At 36.2% G+C, this 15,214-nt stretch overlaps 1 protein-coding gene across 1 annotated transcript; it reads left to right on the forward strand.

The window, feature by feature from the left end:
• Positions 1–3,224: 3,224 nt before the first annotated feature.
• On the forward strand, positions 3,225–13,324 carry LOC132186381 (uncharacterized). Its single transcript, XM_059600320.1, has 13 exons — positions 3,225–3,330; positions 4,021–4,315; positions 4,638–4,765; positions 5,038–5,100; positions 5,736–5,857; positions 6,580–6,695; positions 6,785–7,592; positions 7,837–8,565; positions 10,962–11,183; positions 11,258–11,353; positions 11,436–11,630; positions 11,808–11,921; positions 12,886–13,324. The coding sequence occupies exons 2-13, from the start codon at positions 4,209–4,211 to the stop codon at positions 13,144–13,146; spliced, it is 2,961 nt and encodes a 986-aa protein (XP_059456303.1). The 5' UTR covers positions 3,225–3,330; positions 4,021–4,208; the 3' UTR covers positions 13,147–13,324.
• Positions 13,325–15,214: the final 1,890 nt, after the last annotated feature.

The following is a 15,214-nucleotide window of genomic DNA, read 5'->3' on the forward strand; positions in this document are numbered from 1 at the left end:
AAATTAAGACCTATATGCATGACATTCGAGCATATACACTTACTTATGGTCCGAACTTGCCGAGGGCCTAACTGGTCGTTGGGAGCAGGGTTGGTGGGCTGCGGGTCATCCGTGGCCTATGTCCCACCAGTCATGTCTTCCTGGGCCTCTATCTCACTATCCTGGGCACCTGCTTTGTATTTATTTATAATGTTTAGAATTCTATAAAGTTGTAGTTGTAGTTAAATATAATTGATATCGCACCAATATAGTTAGAAACTTTCAAAACTTTCAATCTATCAAAAAAACTTTTGGCTGTACCTGCTGTAACATCCCTGCTCCAAGTAGTATGATATTGTTCGCTTTGGGCCAAGCCCGCACGGTTTTATTATTGGGTTTATCCCCAAAAGGCCTCATACCATTTATGGAGAATATATTTCATATAAACACATCATCTTTTCCATGCCCAGGCAATGTGGGACATCACAATCACCCCCTCTTAGGATGCAGCGTCCTTACTGCCGACCCTCATGGGCTTGTGCACGCTCCTTCCATCTCAGGCTGGGCTATGGCTCTAATACCATATGTAACTTCCCTGCTCCAAGTGGTATGATGTTGTCCGCTTTGGGCCAAGCCCGCACAGTTTTATTATTGGGTATACCCCCAAAAGGCCTCATACCATTTAGGGAGAGTATATTTCATATAAACACATCATCTTTTCCATGCCTAGGCAATGTGAGACGTCACATCTAACCATTGATTTTTCTGGTCATGTATCATAACCTCTTGATAACTTTCTAGCTCTCCCCCATCAGAAAGTAACACATACTCATTAACTGAATACTTTCTAGAAGGCTGTCGGTTTCTAGTAGATCTTCTCAACTGAATCTTAGTGGCTGGTTCTAAAGAAGCTTGCTCTTGGTGCTCTTCTGACTCTACATTATCAATTGCAGGCTCACCATTTTCACCAACTGTATCAACCTGTTCTTCTTGTACATCTCTCATGTGTTCATCATGCATCACACAAGGAGGAATAACTGGTTCCAAATCAACACGGTATTCACTGAGAGACTCTGCCTTTTTCTGATCCAAGTCTTCAATGGTTTGATCTTCAAAAAATATGACATCTCTGCTTCGTATGATTTTCTTATTAACCGGATCCCACAATCTGTAACCAAACTCCTTGTGCCTATAACCCATGAAGATACATTGCTTGACTTTGCTATTAAGCTTTGACCTCTCATCTCTAGGAATATGGACGAATGCCCTGCAGCCAAACACTCTCAAGTGCTCAAAAGAAACATCTTTCCCTTTCGAAACCCTTTGAGGAATGTCACCATCTAAAGGAATTGAAGGAGAAAGATTTATCAAGTCAACTGCTATCCTCATTACCTCACCCTAAAATTGTTTAGGCAATTTTGCATGAGAGAGCATACACCTAATTCTCTCACAGATGGTTCTGTTCATTCTCTCTACTACGCCATTATGCTGCGGAGTCTTAGGTACAGTTTTTCTCAAGCCTGATCCCATGGCTTTTGCAATACTCTACAAATGGTCCTCTGTATTCACCACCATTGTCTACACGGACGCATTTTAACTGCCTTCCAGTTTCTTTTTCAACCTTCATATGAAAGACTTTGAACACACCCAATACCTGATCTTTTGTTTTCAAGGCAAACAACCATACCTTTCTAGAGTAGTCATCAATAAAAGTCACATAATAAAGTGCACCACCTATAGTTTTAGTGTTCATATTGCAGAAATCAGTGTGAACTAAATTAAGAATATTAGACTTTCTTGATGAAGAGGATTTTTGAAATGAAACTCTTCTTTGTTTTCCAACAAGACAATGAATACAGGGTATTAGTGGCGTACCTTTATTATTAGGCAGGATTTGTTCCTTAGCGAGAATATGAAGTCCCTTCTCACTCATGTGACCAAGCCTCTTGTGCCATTGCTCAGTGGAATTTTCATTCTCAACAACAATCGTATATCCCTTGACTAGTCTTCCAGCTGTCTTGTAGAGAGTGTTGGTCTTCTTTCCCCTGGGTAAGATAAGAGAACCCTTGCTCAGTTTCCACTGTCCACCTCCAAGGTAATTGTGGTAGCCTTTATCATCAAGTTTCCCAATAGAAATCAAGTTGAAACGCATTTCAGGAACATGTCTGACATCCTTAAGCATCAATTTGCACCCAATTTTGGTTTCTAGCTCTATATCTCCCATGCCCACAACTTTACACTTGACTTCATTTCCCATTCTAACCCAACCAAAATCGCCACTGGTGTAGGAAGAGAAGAAATCTCTATGTGTAGTAATATGAAAAGATACTGTTATATCAACTACCCACGTAGATTCATCACATGCGAGATTAGCATAAGCTTCATCAAAAGCAAATACCACATCACCATCAGATGCAACTTCTGCAGTGTCTTTTTCTTCTTAACGTTCTTCGTCTTTTCTTTTCAACTGTTATCTTTTAAACTTTCTGCAATCTCTTCTTATATGCCCAGGCTTGCCATAGTGAAAATATTTTATGTCTATTTTTGAATATGACTTTCCTCTTGACTTGTCACGACTGTCATACTTATGAGGTTTTCTGCTTTTACTTCTCATCCGCCTTTTTATAACAAGTGCCTCTGAATGAGAAAAAATACCTTGCTCTTTTCTTCTTGCCTCTTCATTGAACATATTGGTTGAGGTTTTCTGCTTTTACGTATTTATATATTGGTTGAGGTAAACACCATAAACATAAATGTGCTATATATATATTTTTCTTTACACTTGATTTAAAATAACAACATATATATATATATATATATATATATATATATATATGCTTAAAAATTGCCTATGTTTCCTCAAAAAAAAAAAAAAAAAAAAAGCCTATGATTTTCTTTGATAGTAAAAAGACCATTTTGCCCTTTCTGTTTGATATTGAAAGACTATTTTGTCCCTGACGTCAATTTACAATTTGTCCCTTTTGTCTTCTCTTTGTTATTATTCGGACCAGTTTAAGTGTTAAGGAAACAATGAATTTATTTGGATGAATTTGTCTTTTCAACATGGCTGAATAATGAGTTTTTCTTTGATGGTGCCAAGTTACCCTTTTGTCCCTGTTTACAATGGTCAGCTCAAAAATCATTTGGGTATTTTTGTCATTTTGACGGAATGCATACGACAGTAATCAGGCCATTTGGATTTTTTTTTTCTTCTCCTCCTCTCTTCTCTCAGTCTCGGCTATCTCTCTGCTGTCTCGCCTCTCTCCCTCTCTCCCTCTCTCTCATCTCTCTTCCTATCTCTCGTCCGACTCTTCTCTCATCTGCGCCGCCGCTCAACCTCCGCCGATCCAGGTTTTTTTCTCTCTCTCTAGACCGGTAATTTTTGTCTTTTCTCGTCCTCAAATTCTCGATTTCCTTCCCCTTTTCTCCTTAAATTAGTATTTTTTCCAGCTTTTCCTTAAATCATGATTTTTGTTCAACTTTTTCCTTAAATCCTGATCTTTGTTTCACGCCAAATTTCCCATTTTGACCTTATTTTACACTGTCATTTGTAAAATTATGGGCATTAATGTCCTTTTTCATTAATCTTAAAATAAGGAAAAAACCTTATATAGAGCCACGTTTGTGCTGCGGTTGTTCCCCTTTTCTCCTTAAATTAGTATGTTTTTTTTCTCCTTTTCTTTGTTTTGTTTATGTTTTTGTAATTTGTATAAGTATTTAGTAGAATGTTTTATTTTTTCAGTGTGATTTTATTTTCTTTTATATGCTTTGATGAGTATCATATCCATTCACTTTTGGAATGATATGCTATTGAATTATTAAGAATTTGAATGTATTTGTATAAGGATTCGTGTATTAATTTTATGTTGTAAATACTTTTTGCATATGCTATTGATTTTTTAGTGTTAAATATCACATACACTACATTCATTATTGTCAAATACAGGAACCAAGGCACGTGCCCTCCAACTAGTATGTATAAATGTATATATATATATATATTAAAATTATAATATTAACAATTAGTAGAATATAACACAGATCAAGCGCATTGGACGTGGCATGCCAACTAGTTTGAACTGAAAAAGGGTGGAACTCCCCTATTCGTGCAATTTGGGGCAAGTGCGTGAGAGGGCTAAGCCAGTTCCCCAATCCAGAACGACAGGCCGGCCCCCTTCACTTCCTTGTCAGATCTGTCTCTCTTTCTTCATCCGAGGGAGAGAGACGCGATGGGCATGCAAATGGCGATTAGGGTTTTTCTTCCTCTTCTATTACTCTTAGCATCAGCAGAGCACAGCTTTTCGCTTTACGAAGATCAAGTGGGCCTCATGGACTGGTAAATTCCCATCTCATATCGTCTTGTCATCGAATTTCTCACTTCACCTAAATTTACTACTTTGAGATTTTCTTTTTGTTTACTTTTTTAATCTGGAAAACAGACGAGGCCTCAATTCCTTTTCGCTTAATGATTAAAAGTTCTCGAAGTCGTAGTCAAATTTTATTTGTTTTGGAAACTTCGGTTATTAAGCTATAGTTGATGCTTTAGTCTCAATCTATTATAACATATCCGGTGCTTTCTTGATTATAAGCCTTTACTTCATTTTGATTGAAGAATGGGTTCCTTTTTTGTAGTTTTTAGTAATAATCGTGAATTACAGGCACCAGCAGTATATGGGGAAAGTGAAGCATGCAGTGTTCCACACTCAAAAGACCGGGAGAAAGCGTGTTGTGGTGTCTACTGAAGAGAATGTTATCGCTTCGCTTGATCTCAGGCATGGAGAGATTTGTGAGTTGAACTTTTTGTATCGGAACTTGTGGTAAATTGGGTGTTTTTTTGGCTGTGATCATTACATAGAAACTTTTCATTATGACCTCCTTTACTCAGATTCTTCATATTCAAAGCAACTAAGCAAGAGCGCTTCAACCTTTTGTTTAGTTGTTTTGAGTAGATAATTATATGATATAGGGGCACTTTTTTTTTTCCTATTTTTTTTATTTTTTATTTTATGGACTTTGGTGGAAATTGTGGAATATTAATTTATGGTTGGTTTTGTGCAGTTTGGAGGCATGTTCTTGGGACCAATGATTCAGTCGATGGAATTGATATTGCTCTTGGAAAATGTAATAATGCACATATTTATGATTGATCCTATTTTTAGCTTTATAGATGAATGTCTGTTTCACTCATTTCCCTAAACTACATGATTTGGTAATGTCAAAGTAGAATTGTTACTTGGTCATCAATGAATTTTCCAATATAATGCTATGGGGCTTGATCTTTATGATTTTCAGCAAATTCGTGACCCATTTTTCATCGTTTAACTTGAATTATGTATAATATTATCTCGCAATTTGTTTGTTGTGTTCACATGTATATTTTTTTTTCAAGAAACATGTTGTTTGAATCATAGGAGTGGTAATATTGGGAGCTCATATGCATTATTTTCTTCTCTCAGTTTCATGCATGCTTGTAATTTATTTTCTTGATTTTGTGTTACTTTGAAGGACCAACTGTTGCCATACATTGCTATAGCGTCACTCTTTTTATTTTTTATTTTTTTTAATTTTTATTTAATAAAGAAAGAGAAAACGAATGAAGAATATTGGGGGTGGTTATATTTCTGTACTTTAGAGTGTTGTTACTTTTGTTATTACTTTCTAACCATTTTGCTTCCTTCATTTGGTGTTACTTATTGGATGTTTGATCACAACTTACACTGTCGAATGAATGCTTAATTGCCACTTAACATTTTCAGATGTCATTACTCTTTCGTCAGAGGGAAGTGTTTTAAGAGCATGGAACCTTCCTGATGGAAAGATGGTTTGGGAGTCTTTTCTTCAGGGCTCAAAGCCTTCAAAATCATTATTGTCTGTGCTGGTTAGTGAATACAATCTTTGATACTCTGGAATTTGTCAACTGGGCATATATCTGTAGTGCTATGTATGAATTCTTGTACATTTACTAAATTTATTATCCATTGAATATCTTTCTCTAGTATTCATTTATAAGAGCACTAGCAGCAGTTTTCCTTAGATTTTCTTTAAACATAGGGAATCAAACTACTTTTTGTTTCCCTATTTAAATAAGTTCCACATTAGCTTCCTTTATCCTTTCCCTATATAATTTAAATATTCTTTAAATTAAATGTTGTGGGAAAGAGAGAGGAAAGACTAACCGTTTAAATAGTGTTTCAAATAAATGTTAGATGAAAGAGAGTATTTTTATATTAAAATAATGTTAAAAGGAACCAAAAGTGGGGTAGCACTTTTACTTCCCTTGGCGTTCCTTAACCAAGGGTTTACCAAGGGAGTTTGTTTCAGGTGTTTTTAAGAGTTTCCCTACATTTAGAGAAGGGAATGGGATTTAGGGAAGTTGTTGCTAGTGCTCTAAATCTCTCTTCATAGACCAAAATGTTTGGACTTTTTGTTTTGTTACTTTTGCATCAAACTTTAATTTCAGTCTCTAGTCCTTACCCTGTCCTTAGTTTCATCATCAGCAACACCTTCATCATAATTTTCTTGATTACGAGAGTTCTAGTAGACAATGCCTTTGTACCTATTTTACAATGAACATACATTAATTAAGGTAGTATTGTGCAGATTAATTTGAAAGTCGACAAGGACAATGTGATTCTTGTTTTCAGTAAAGGGTGTCTTCATGCTCTTTCTAGCATTGATGGCGAAGTTCTCTGGGAGAAGGATTTTTCAGCTGAAAGGTTTAAACAATTGAATTTTGATGTATCTAATGTTCTTTCTTTCCTAACATCATCATTTTATGATCTTAGATTGGCTACCTTTTTTGCAGCATAGAGGTTCAACAGATTATTCAGCCTTCTGGAAGTGATAGAATCTATGCTGTAGGTTTTGTTGGTTCATCCCAGTTTAATGCTTATGAAATTGATGCTAAGAATGGAGAATTGCTGAAGCACAAGAGTGCAGCCTTTCCTGATGGCTTTTATGGGGAAGTATTATTAGTTTCAAGTGACATGCTTGTGTCATTGGATGCCACTAGGTCAAGCTTAGTAACAATTAACTTTCAGAATGAAGAAATCAACTTTGGAAAGACATATATTTCAGATCTTGTTGAGGAGTCTTCCAGCAACGCAGTCATATTACCTTCAAAGCTCTCAGGAATATTTGCTATAAAAGTCGATACATTTTCAGTATTTATAAGAGTGACAACTGAAGGCAAATTGGAGGTTGTGGACAAAATTAACAATGCAGCAGCTGTTAGTGATGCTCTCTCATTTTCAGAGGGTCAACAAGCTTTTGCAATAGTTGAACACGTAGACGGTAAAATTCTCCTTACAGTGAAGCTCAATCATGATTGGAATGGTGATTTGCTCAAGGAGAGCATAGTCATGGACCATCAGAGGGGGCTAGTGCACATGGTTTTCATAAATACATATATTCGTACAGACAGGTCTCATGGGTTTAGGGCCTTGATTGTCATGGAAGATCATTCACTGTTGTTACTACAACAAGGTGCGATTGTCTGGTCTAGGGAGGAAAGCTTAGCCTCAATTGTAGATGTAACAACATCAGAACTACCTGTGGAAAAGAAAGGTGTATCAGTAGCTAAAGTGGAGCAGAACCTCTTTGAGTGGCTTAATGTATGAATGTAAACACATAAAAGTCCTGTTTCATGATTGAATGCTCTACTATTCTACTTTTCTGGACTGAATGGATGCCTGGTTTTATTTACAAATATATTTTTCCCTTTCTTCCTCTTCACTACTTTATTGCAGTTTTGCACCTAGGATTTGGAAAGAAAATGATATTTTTGCCTGAATGCCTCTACTTGACCTGTTCCCTTACTGACAATTTCTTTTTCATATGATGTTTTCGTTATTGAAGGGACACATCTTGAAGCTTAAGGGGACATTAATGCTTGCAAGCCTTGAGGATATAGCAACTATACAAGGAATGAGATTAAAAAGTTTCGAGAAGAGCAAAATGACCCGAGACCACAATGGTTTCCGGAAGCTACTAATAGTTCTTACCAGAGCGGGAAAACTTTATGCCTTGCACACTGGAGATGGACGGGTTGTTTGGTCTCTCTTACTGTCCTCACTACGTAAATCAGGATCATGTGAAAATCCTACTGGACTTGGTGTTTATCAGTGGCAGGTACCTCATCATCATGCCTTGGATGAGAATCCATCTATCCTTGTTGTGGGTCGATGTGGACCAAATTGGGATGCCCCAGGTGTTCTTTCTTTTGTTGATGCTTACATAGGAAAGGAGCTTGACTCATTGGATCTCACTCATTCTGTTACACAAGTCATTCCACTGCCATTTACTGATTCAGTGGAACAGCATCTCCATCTTATTATAGATGCTGACCATCATGCACATTTATACCCAAGAACCTCTGAGGCTATTGGTATCTTCCAAAATGAGTTTTCAAATGTATACTGGTACTCAGTTGATGCTGATAATGGCATTATAAAGGGGCATGACTTGAAGATTAATTGCATTGGTGTAGCGGATGAATACTGCTTCGACTCCAGGGACTTGTGGTCAATTGTATTTCCATCTGAGTCGGAAAAGATAATAGAAACTGTTACAAGAAAATTGAATGAGGTAACTTATTTATTTATTTTTTTTCAATGATGTACTTTTTAATTGCTCTAGGTCTGTTTATCTTTTATGATTGTTATTCCTTCACCATTAATTTGTTAGTACCTACTTATCAAAAGAAAAATACAGAATACCTTTAATTGAGTGCATTACTGTCAGATTTTCTTATGAAAATAAAATTTTCCATACCATTTTTCTTTTCTTGTGAATAATTTTGTATCACCTAAATTCTTTGATGCATAGTGCCCTTTTACTGTTGAACTTCTGCTTTGTCTTTTCAGAAACGTTATTTTTCATTGTGTCAAATTCCTGGATGCAATTGGAGTCCCATGAACGTATAAAATGCCTATTTACATTTTATGATTTTGGTTTCTTGTGCATATGGGGTCTCAATAGTAGGAAGCCTGACATGACTGGAAGTGATTGATAACCTTACATTTTTGGCATCAAATAATTGTAACAATTGTATGTTAAATGTGTGGGGTTTTGTTGTCTAGCTTTTCTATGGGGATGGGGTATTATGGTGGCATTGATCTCTCACATTTTGTTGGCAGATGGAATTTTAATTTTCTATGGGTTGTCCCAGATCACCTTTGTCTTTTGCGTTATTTGTGGGGTTCTCTTCTGAAGATGATCCTATTTGTCTACTCCTTGTATACTTTATGGCGCCTTTCGTTTTTAATAAGACTGGTTATTACTTATCAAAAAAAATATTTTGAAGTTGTCTCTAGCTTGAAGATTATTTTGGCTAAATCAAAGTTGGTTCCTATTGGTAATGTCAATAATGTGGAAGGTTTGACTAGGATATTGGGTTGCAAGGTCTCCTCGTTGCCAATGAAGTGCCCAAGTTTTCCATTGGATGCTTATTTTAAAGCTAAATCTATCTGGGATGGCATTATTGAGAAGATTGAGCATTGTTTAGCTAGCTGAAAGGGGTTGTATTTGTCTAAGGAGGGTAGGATTACCTTGATTAAGAGCACTTTGTCTAACTTGTCTACCTACTTCATGTCTCTGTGTTTCCTCTCGATTAGTGTTGCCAATTGAGTTGAGAAGTTACAACTGGATTTTTTGTGGGGAAGTATGGGTGATGAGGTTAAAATTTATTTGGTAAGCTGGTGTAAGTTGTGTTCTTTGATTTCTTAAGGGGGTTGGAGGGTTTGAAATTTGCTCATGTTCAACTGAGCTCTTATGGGTAAGTTGTCATGGCGTTACGTTTATGAGAGAGAGACTCTGTGGATATTGGAAGTGAACTTTAAATATGGGAATCAGTGGGGTGGGTGGTGCTCTAATTGAGTCATTGGGTCTTATGGGGTGGGTCTTTGGAAGTTCATTAGGAGAGTTTGGGAGGAGTTTTCTAGATTTACAAGATTTGAGGTGGGTGTCTGCTCCTTTTGGCATGATATGTGGTGTGGGGAGCAACCCCTTAAGGAAGTGTTTTTGGAGTTATTGAGCATTGCTTGCTCAAGGGATGCTTATGTGCCCTATCATCTTCACTCCCTTAAGGGCTCTTCTTAGTGGAATGTTAATTTTTAAGAGCGACGCATGATTGGGAGTTGGAATTATTTACTTTGTTCTTCGATCAATTGTATTCCATTAGATTGAAATAGGACTGTGTAGACAAGCTTTGTTGGAATCCCTCCAAGAAGGGATTGTTTGATCTAAAGATCGTTCTATAATGTCTTCATCCCCCATGACAACACTCATTTTCCTTGGAGGTGTATTTGGTGGAGTAAGGTCCCTTTGAGAGTAGCTTTATTTGCTTGGTTGGTCGTTTTAGGTAAGATCCTCATTTTTGATAACTTGAGGAAGTGGCATATCATTGTGGTAGATTAGTGTTGCCCGTGTAAGAAAGGTGGGGAAATTGTTGATTGCCTTTTACTACATTGCGAAACAGCTAGTGCCTTATGGAACTCTTTGACTTGTTTGATTTAGCAAGGGTCAAGGTTGATTGAGATATCTCTTCACTTGTTGGAGAGGGCAATTTGGAAATTCTATGTTCCTCAACCAATTTTATCTTTTTAGAAATTGTTTATCATTGTTTTGATTTCTTGGATGCGATTGTAGTTCCATGAACATAAAAATGCCTAAAAATGCCTATTATCATTTTATAATTTTGGTTTCTTGTGCTGTGCATATGGGGTCTCGATAGTAGGAAGCCAGCCATGACTGGAATTGAGTGGTAACCTTATGTTTTTGGCATCACATAATCGTAACAATTATATGTTAAACGAGTATTGTAAAACAATGTGATTAGTAAGTCCAACTCTGTAACCAATTAGATGGGCAGTGGTCCCAGCTCCCACTTTGAGGTTACTATGATAGGGTTCTCGTGAGACTTTACCAGTGCTTTATAGCTGTATATAGTTGTTATATTATTATTTTTTGTTTACATCCTCTAGGTGGTTCATACCCAAGCAAAGGTCATAGATGGCCAAGATGTGATGTATAAATATATATCAAAAAATCTACTCTTCGTGGCAACTGTTGCACCAAAAGCCAGTGGTGAATTCAGAATGGTCACTCCAGAGGAGTCATGGTTGGTTGTATACCTCATTGATACTGTAACTGGTCGTATATTGCACCGGATGACTCATCATGGTTCACAGGGCCCTGTTCGTGCTGTAAGTTATGCAATCTACTAAGCCATTTTGCAGTCATAAGTGAGGCATTTCTCATGCATCCATGCATTTTGTAGGTTTTCAGCGAGAACTGGGTTGTATACCACTACTTCAATCTTAGAGCACACAGATATGAGATGTCAGTCATTGAGATCTATGATCAGTCTCGGGCGGTATGCCAGTAAACTTGAATCCTTAATTCAATGTTCTGTGTATTTTCGATGCTATGTTATTTAAATCCAATATGATTCACAGGACAACAAGGATGTCTTGAAGCTAGTTTTTGGAAAGCATAATCTTACTTCACCAATCTCCTTGTATTCTCGACCAGAGGTGATAACAAAGTCACAGTCTTACTTCTTCACCCACTCTGTGAAAACAATAACAGTGACATCAACGGCCAAGGGTATTACCTCAAAGCAGCTTCTTATTGGTACAGTTGGTGATCAGGTCAGTTGAAATCTTTGAACATGCTGAGCTATTTCTCCTTTCTTTTTTGTGGCAATTTGATTTGTTTTCTGTTGAGGCGTTTTTATGTTTTAGTTCCAGGGGTGGGGGGGTGGGATGATGTTTGAGATACAACTAATTTCCTTTTATATACACTGAATGTTGCTAAACCTTTTGCAGGTTTTGGCTCTTGATAAGCGTTATTTAGATCCTCGCCGATCTGTCAACCCTACACAAGCTGAGAAAGAAGAAGGCGTCATACCTCTTACGGATTCTTTGCCAATCATTCCTCAGGTATTTCGGCCATATATCATCGTCGTCATCATCTTATTATTGCTATCATAGATTCAATGCTACTGTTATTTTCTGAAGAAAGTATTGAATTTTTCTTTTTGTGAGCTGTGGTTTGTATTTATTACTCAAAATTTCAACTATAACATTAAAGTTTTCAAATTTTTATTATCTACCCATTTTGATTTAGTCATCAGAGTTTCAATATGCATGTGCCGAGTTTGTCTGGGTTGACTTTTGGTGATTCAATTTGTTACTGAAATTTCTCTTGTTGCTCTTTAGCTACAATGCTCTCATTACAAGAAGTATTGCACACTTTTCTTTTTAAACTTTCCAGGATCTGGGAATGACTACATAGTTCCAGCTTACAAACTTCTGTTTTTTATCCATAACATGTTTTGTACTTGCTCATTTATCAGGTCATGACTTGGATGTTCATGTTTTTCAGATTAAGGCTAATTAATAATGAGTGGATTTGGACAGGTTTTGGTTGGGCACATTATTCCCCAACTTGAACCTGGCAGCACATTTGATAGATCATCCTGACACTGACTGTTGGCTTTTTTTATTTTTTTATTTATTTTTATTTTTATTGTATATAGTATTATTTGTAATAATTGAAAGAAATTACTGATATAATTGGTTTTGGTGAAAGACATAGAGGTCGTAGTTCATTTGTTTAATAATTAGATAGATAACATGACTATTTGTTTGTGTTTTTTTGTTGGTCATGATTAGAATCATATTTTTGTTTTATGGTGTACAATTATGTGTGCCTTTAATTCCATGTTTATTATGGTGATGATAAGCAAATGAGACTCGGGCATCCATAATTTGAACTTGAGCTAGCTCAAAATCTTTAGAGGATATGGTTTTGTGGCGTATGAGGGAGGTTGGTTTTTAGGTACATGCTGCTTCTGATTTAGTTGTTTTACATGATAAGCTGATGTCGGTATTGTTTGTGCAGTCATATGTGACGCATGCTCTTAAAGTGGAAGGTCTCCGAGGCATTGTTACGGTACCTGCTAAGTTGGAGTCCACAACTCTTGCCTTTGCATATGGAGTGGATCTCTTCTTCACTCGAATGGCACCCTCAAGGACATACGATTCACTCACCGAAGATTTCAGCTATGCTTTGCTTCTCATCACTATTGTTGCCCTAATTGCGGCAATCTTTGTGACATGGGTTTTGTCCGAGAGGAAAGAACTGCAAGAGAAGTGGAGGTGATTTCTCCTCTAGTCTGTTCTTTCGTTTCTTGTCGTTAAGCTACTTGATAGTTTTGACAATTAGGTCGGGCGATAATTCCTTTAATGGAAATTTTCGTTGTAAATCTGGAAAATGAGAATAATAACGTTAGTTTTGTGGCTGGCAAGTACATTATAATTTATGACGCGAATTGGATTTAGTTAGTACTCACCACTGCCCTCTGGCTCTGCATGAGGGAGGAGGGGCCCGTCGTTTCCAATCAATACACATGGAAATCTTTCTATCCTTTCCTAGACGTTGTCGTTGTGGATTGCTTTGTTGTGGGAGAGGGAGAAAGGAAAGACGAGAAGTTTCAGGGAGGGAGAGAGAGAGAGAGAGGGGGAGTATAACAAAATATAGATAATTTGTTATTTGATAACTTTTAAAAAGTAACTCTTTTAAATTTAATAAAGTGACTTTTTCTTCTCAAATTTAAGAGAGCATTGTGAATACAAGGAGATTCCCCTTACTGGCGAAAGAATTGCCTTGTGAAAACATCACCTCTTTATCCATCTCTCTACCCGTGTGAAATGCCTTGTAATTTTTTTTTCCTTGTCTCTTTCTCTTTAAGCTAATTCCCAAAAAGTCTTTCTACCTCTTCCTTTCATTTTTTTTCCTCGTCTCATAACCTACTTGTCTCTTATCTTTTATGTGGTTTGATATATATATATATATATATATATATATATATATATATATATATTTTTTTTTTCTTCCCAAAAAGACAACTTTCTCACAAAAAAAAAAAAAAAAAAAAAATCCTTAGATTAATTTTCATTGCATATGTTGTTGCTTACTATCAAAGTAAATATCATATCCAAACCAACCACGACAATCCTAACTTAAGATAAATGATTTTAAGATATTTTCACCAATGGTCCAATACATTTGTACTTTCGGAGTAAGTGTTATGAACACAAAATATTCAATATAATCCTTCTATTCATATCTTATGTGTATGTATATTTCATATTTTTTCTATTTGACCATAATATATATATTTTTTTAATAATAAAAAAAAAAGCGTTTTTTATTGTTGTTGTAACGCCAAACCCCATTCATTTAACATGACCAAACAGGGATTCACGTGGATTTTTTTTAGGTTAGAAAACGCACGCGTGAGTCGTGACTCTCTCTCTTCCCTCTTCCCTCACCCCGCACTGACGACTGGCCATCGGAGACCACAAACGCCGAGCACCGCTGACAACAAACCACCCACATCTCCGGCGACGAGCTACCCAACGTCAAAATTCCCAAATTTCAAAACTCCAACCCACTGTCAAAATTCATCTTTCCTTTCTCCCACTGACGACGAAACACACAGGTTTTATCTGTCTGTCTCTGTTATATTTCTTGTGTCAAAGTTATGTGATGTTGTAGAACAACTCTTGGGGATATTAATGGTGTTTGTGTTTGGTTGACAGAGCACGCAGATGAATTAAGCTATCAAAGCAATTCTAGTTTTGTTGATATAATTAATATCTAAATTAGTATTAAGAGGTGGTTGGATGTTGATTATTTTAATTTTCTTATTCGATCTTGAGGCTTGTATACGTAGGAAAGAATAGGAATTGATTTCTCGAGTGGTTATTTTGCTTCTACATTGCTTTGATAAGGTAATATTAATTTCTTTTTCTTTAATCATGTTGCAGAAAACAATTAAAATTGAAAGTGAAATCACACCGACAAAAGTGATTTTTGGAATATCCTTACAGTTCCCAATTTGCTTTTACCAAAAACTTATTTGCTGTCTCTGCTGGAATAAACGGTTTTGAGAAAGGTTCTATTGGTAATAAACTTTTCATTATGATTATTTACAAATTTAGAAATCTTATATTTTTAATCTTTATTTGAGTTTCTATAATCATTCCAACTTTCGGTTTCTTTAATTTTTTTAATTTAACTAATTTCTCTTTTTTGAATAGAATTTTGGTATCTAGTTCTATTTATTTTTTATGATTATGTTCTAGCCATACTCCTGGTGCTAAATTTTTTCCCTGACTTACTTTGACAATCCTTTTTTTTTTTTTTTTTTTTTTTTAATTTATTT

The sequence above is a fragment of the Corylus avellana genome, chromosome ca7 (assembly GCF_901000735.1).
Source record: "Corylus avellana chromosome ca7, CavTom2PMs-1.0".
NCBI classification, from domain to species: Eukaryota; Viridiplantae; Streptophyta; class Magnoliopsida; order Fagales; family Betulaceae; genus Corylus; species Corylus avellana.

Excerpts from the sequence above, each read along its gene's own strand:
- LOC132186381 (XM_059600320.1), top strand. The coding sequence starts at position 4,209 with ATGGGCATGCAAATGGCGATTAGGGTTTTTCTTCCTCTTCTATTACTC. Across the intron at positions 4,766-5,037 it reads TCTCAGGCATGGAGAGATTT|TTTGGAGGCATGTTCTTGGG; the intron begins GTGAGTTGAACT and ends GGTTTTGTGCAG. Across the intron at positions 5,858-6,579 it reads AATCATTATTGTCTGTGCTG|ATTAATTTGAAAGTCGACAA; the intron begins GTTAGTGAATAC and ends AGTATTGTGCAG.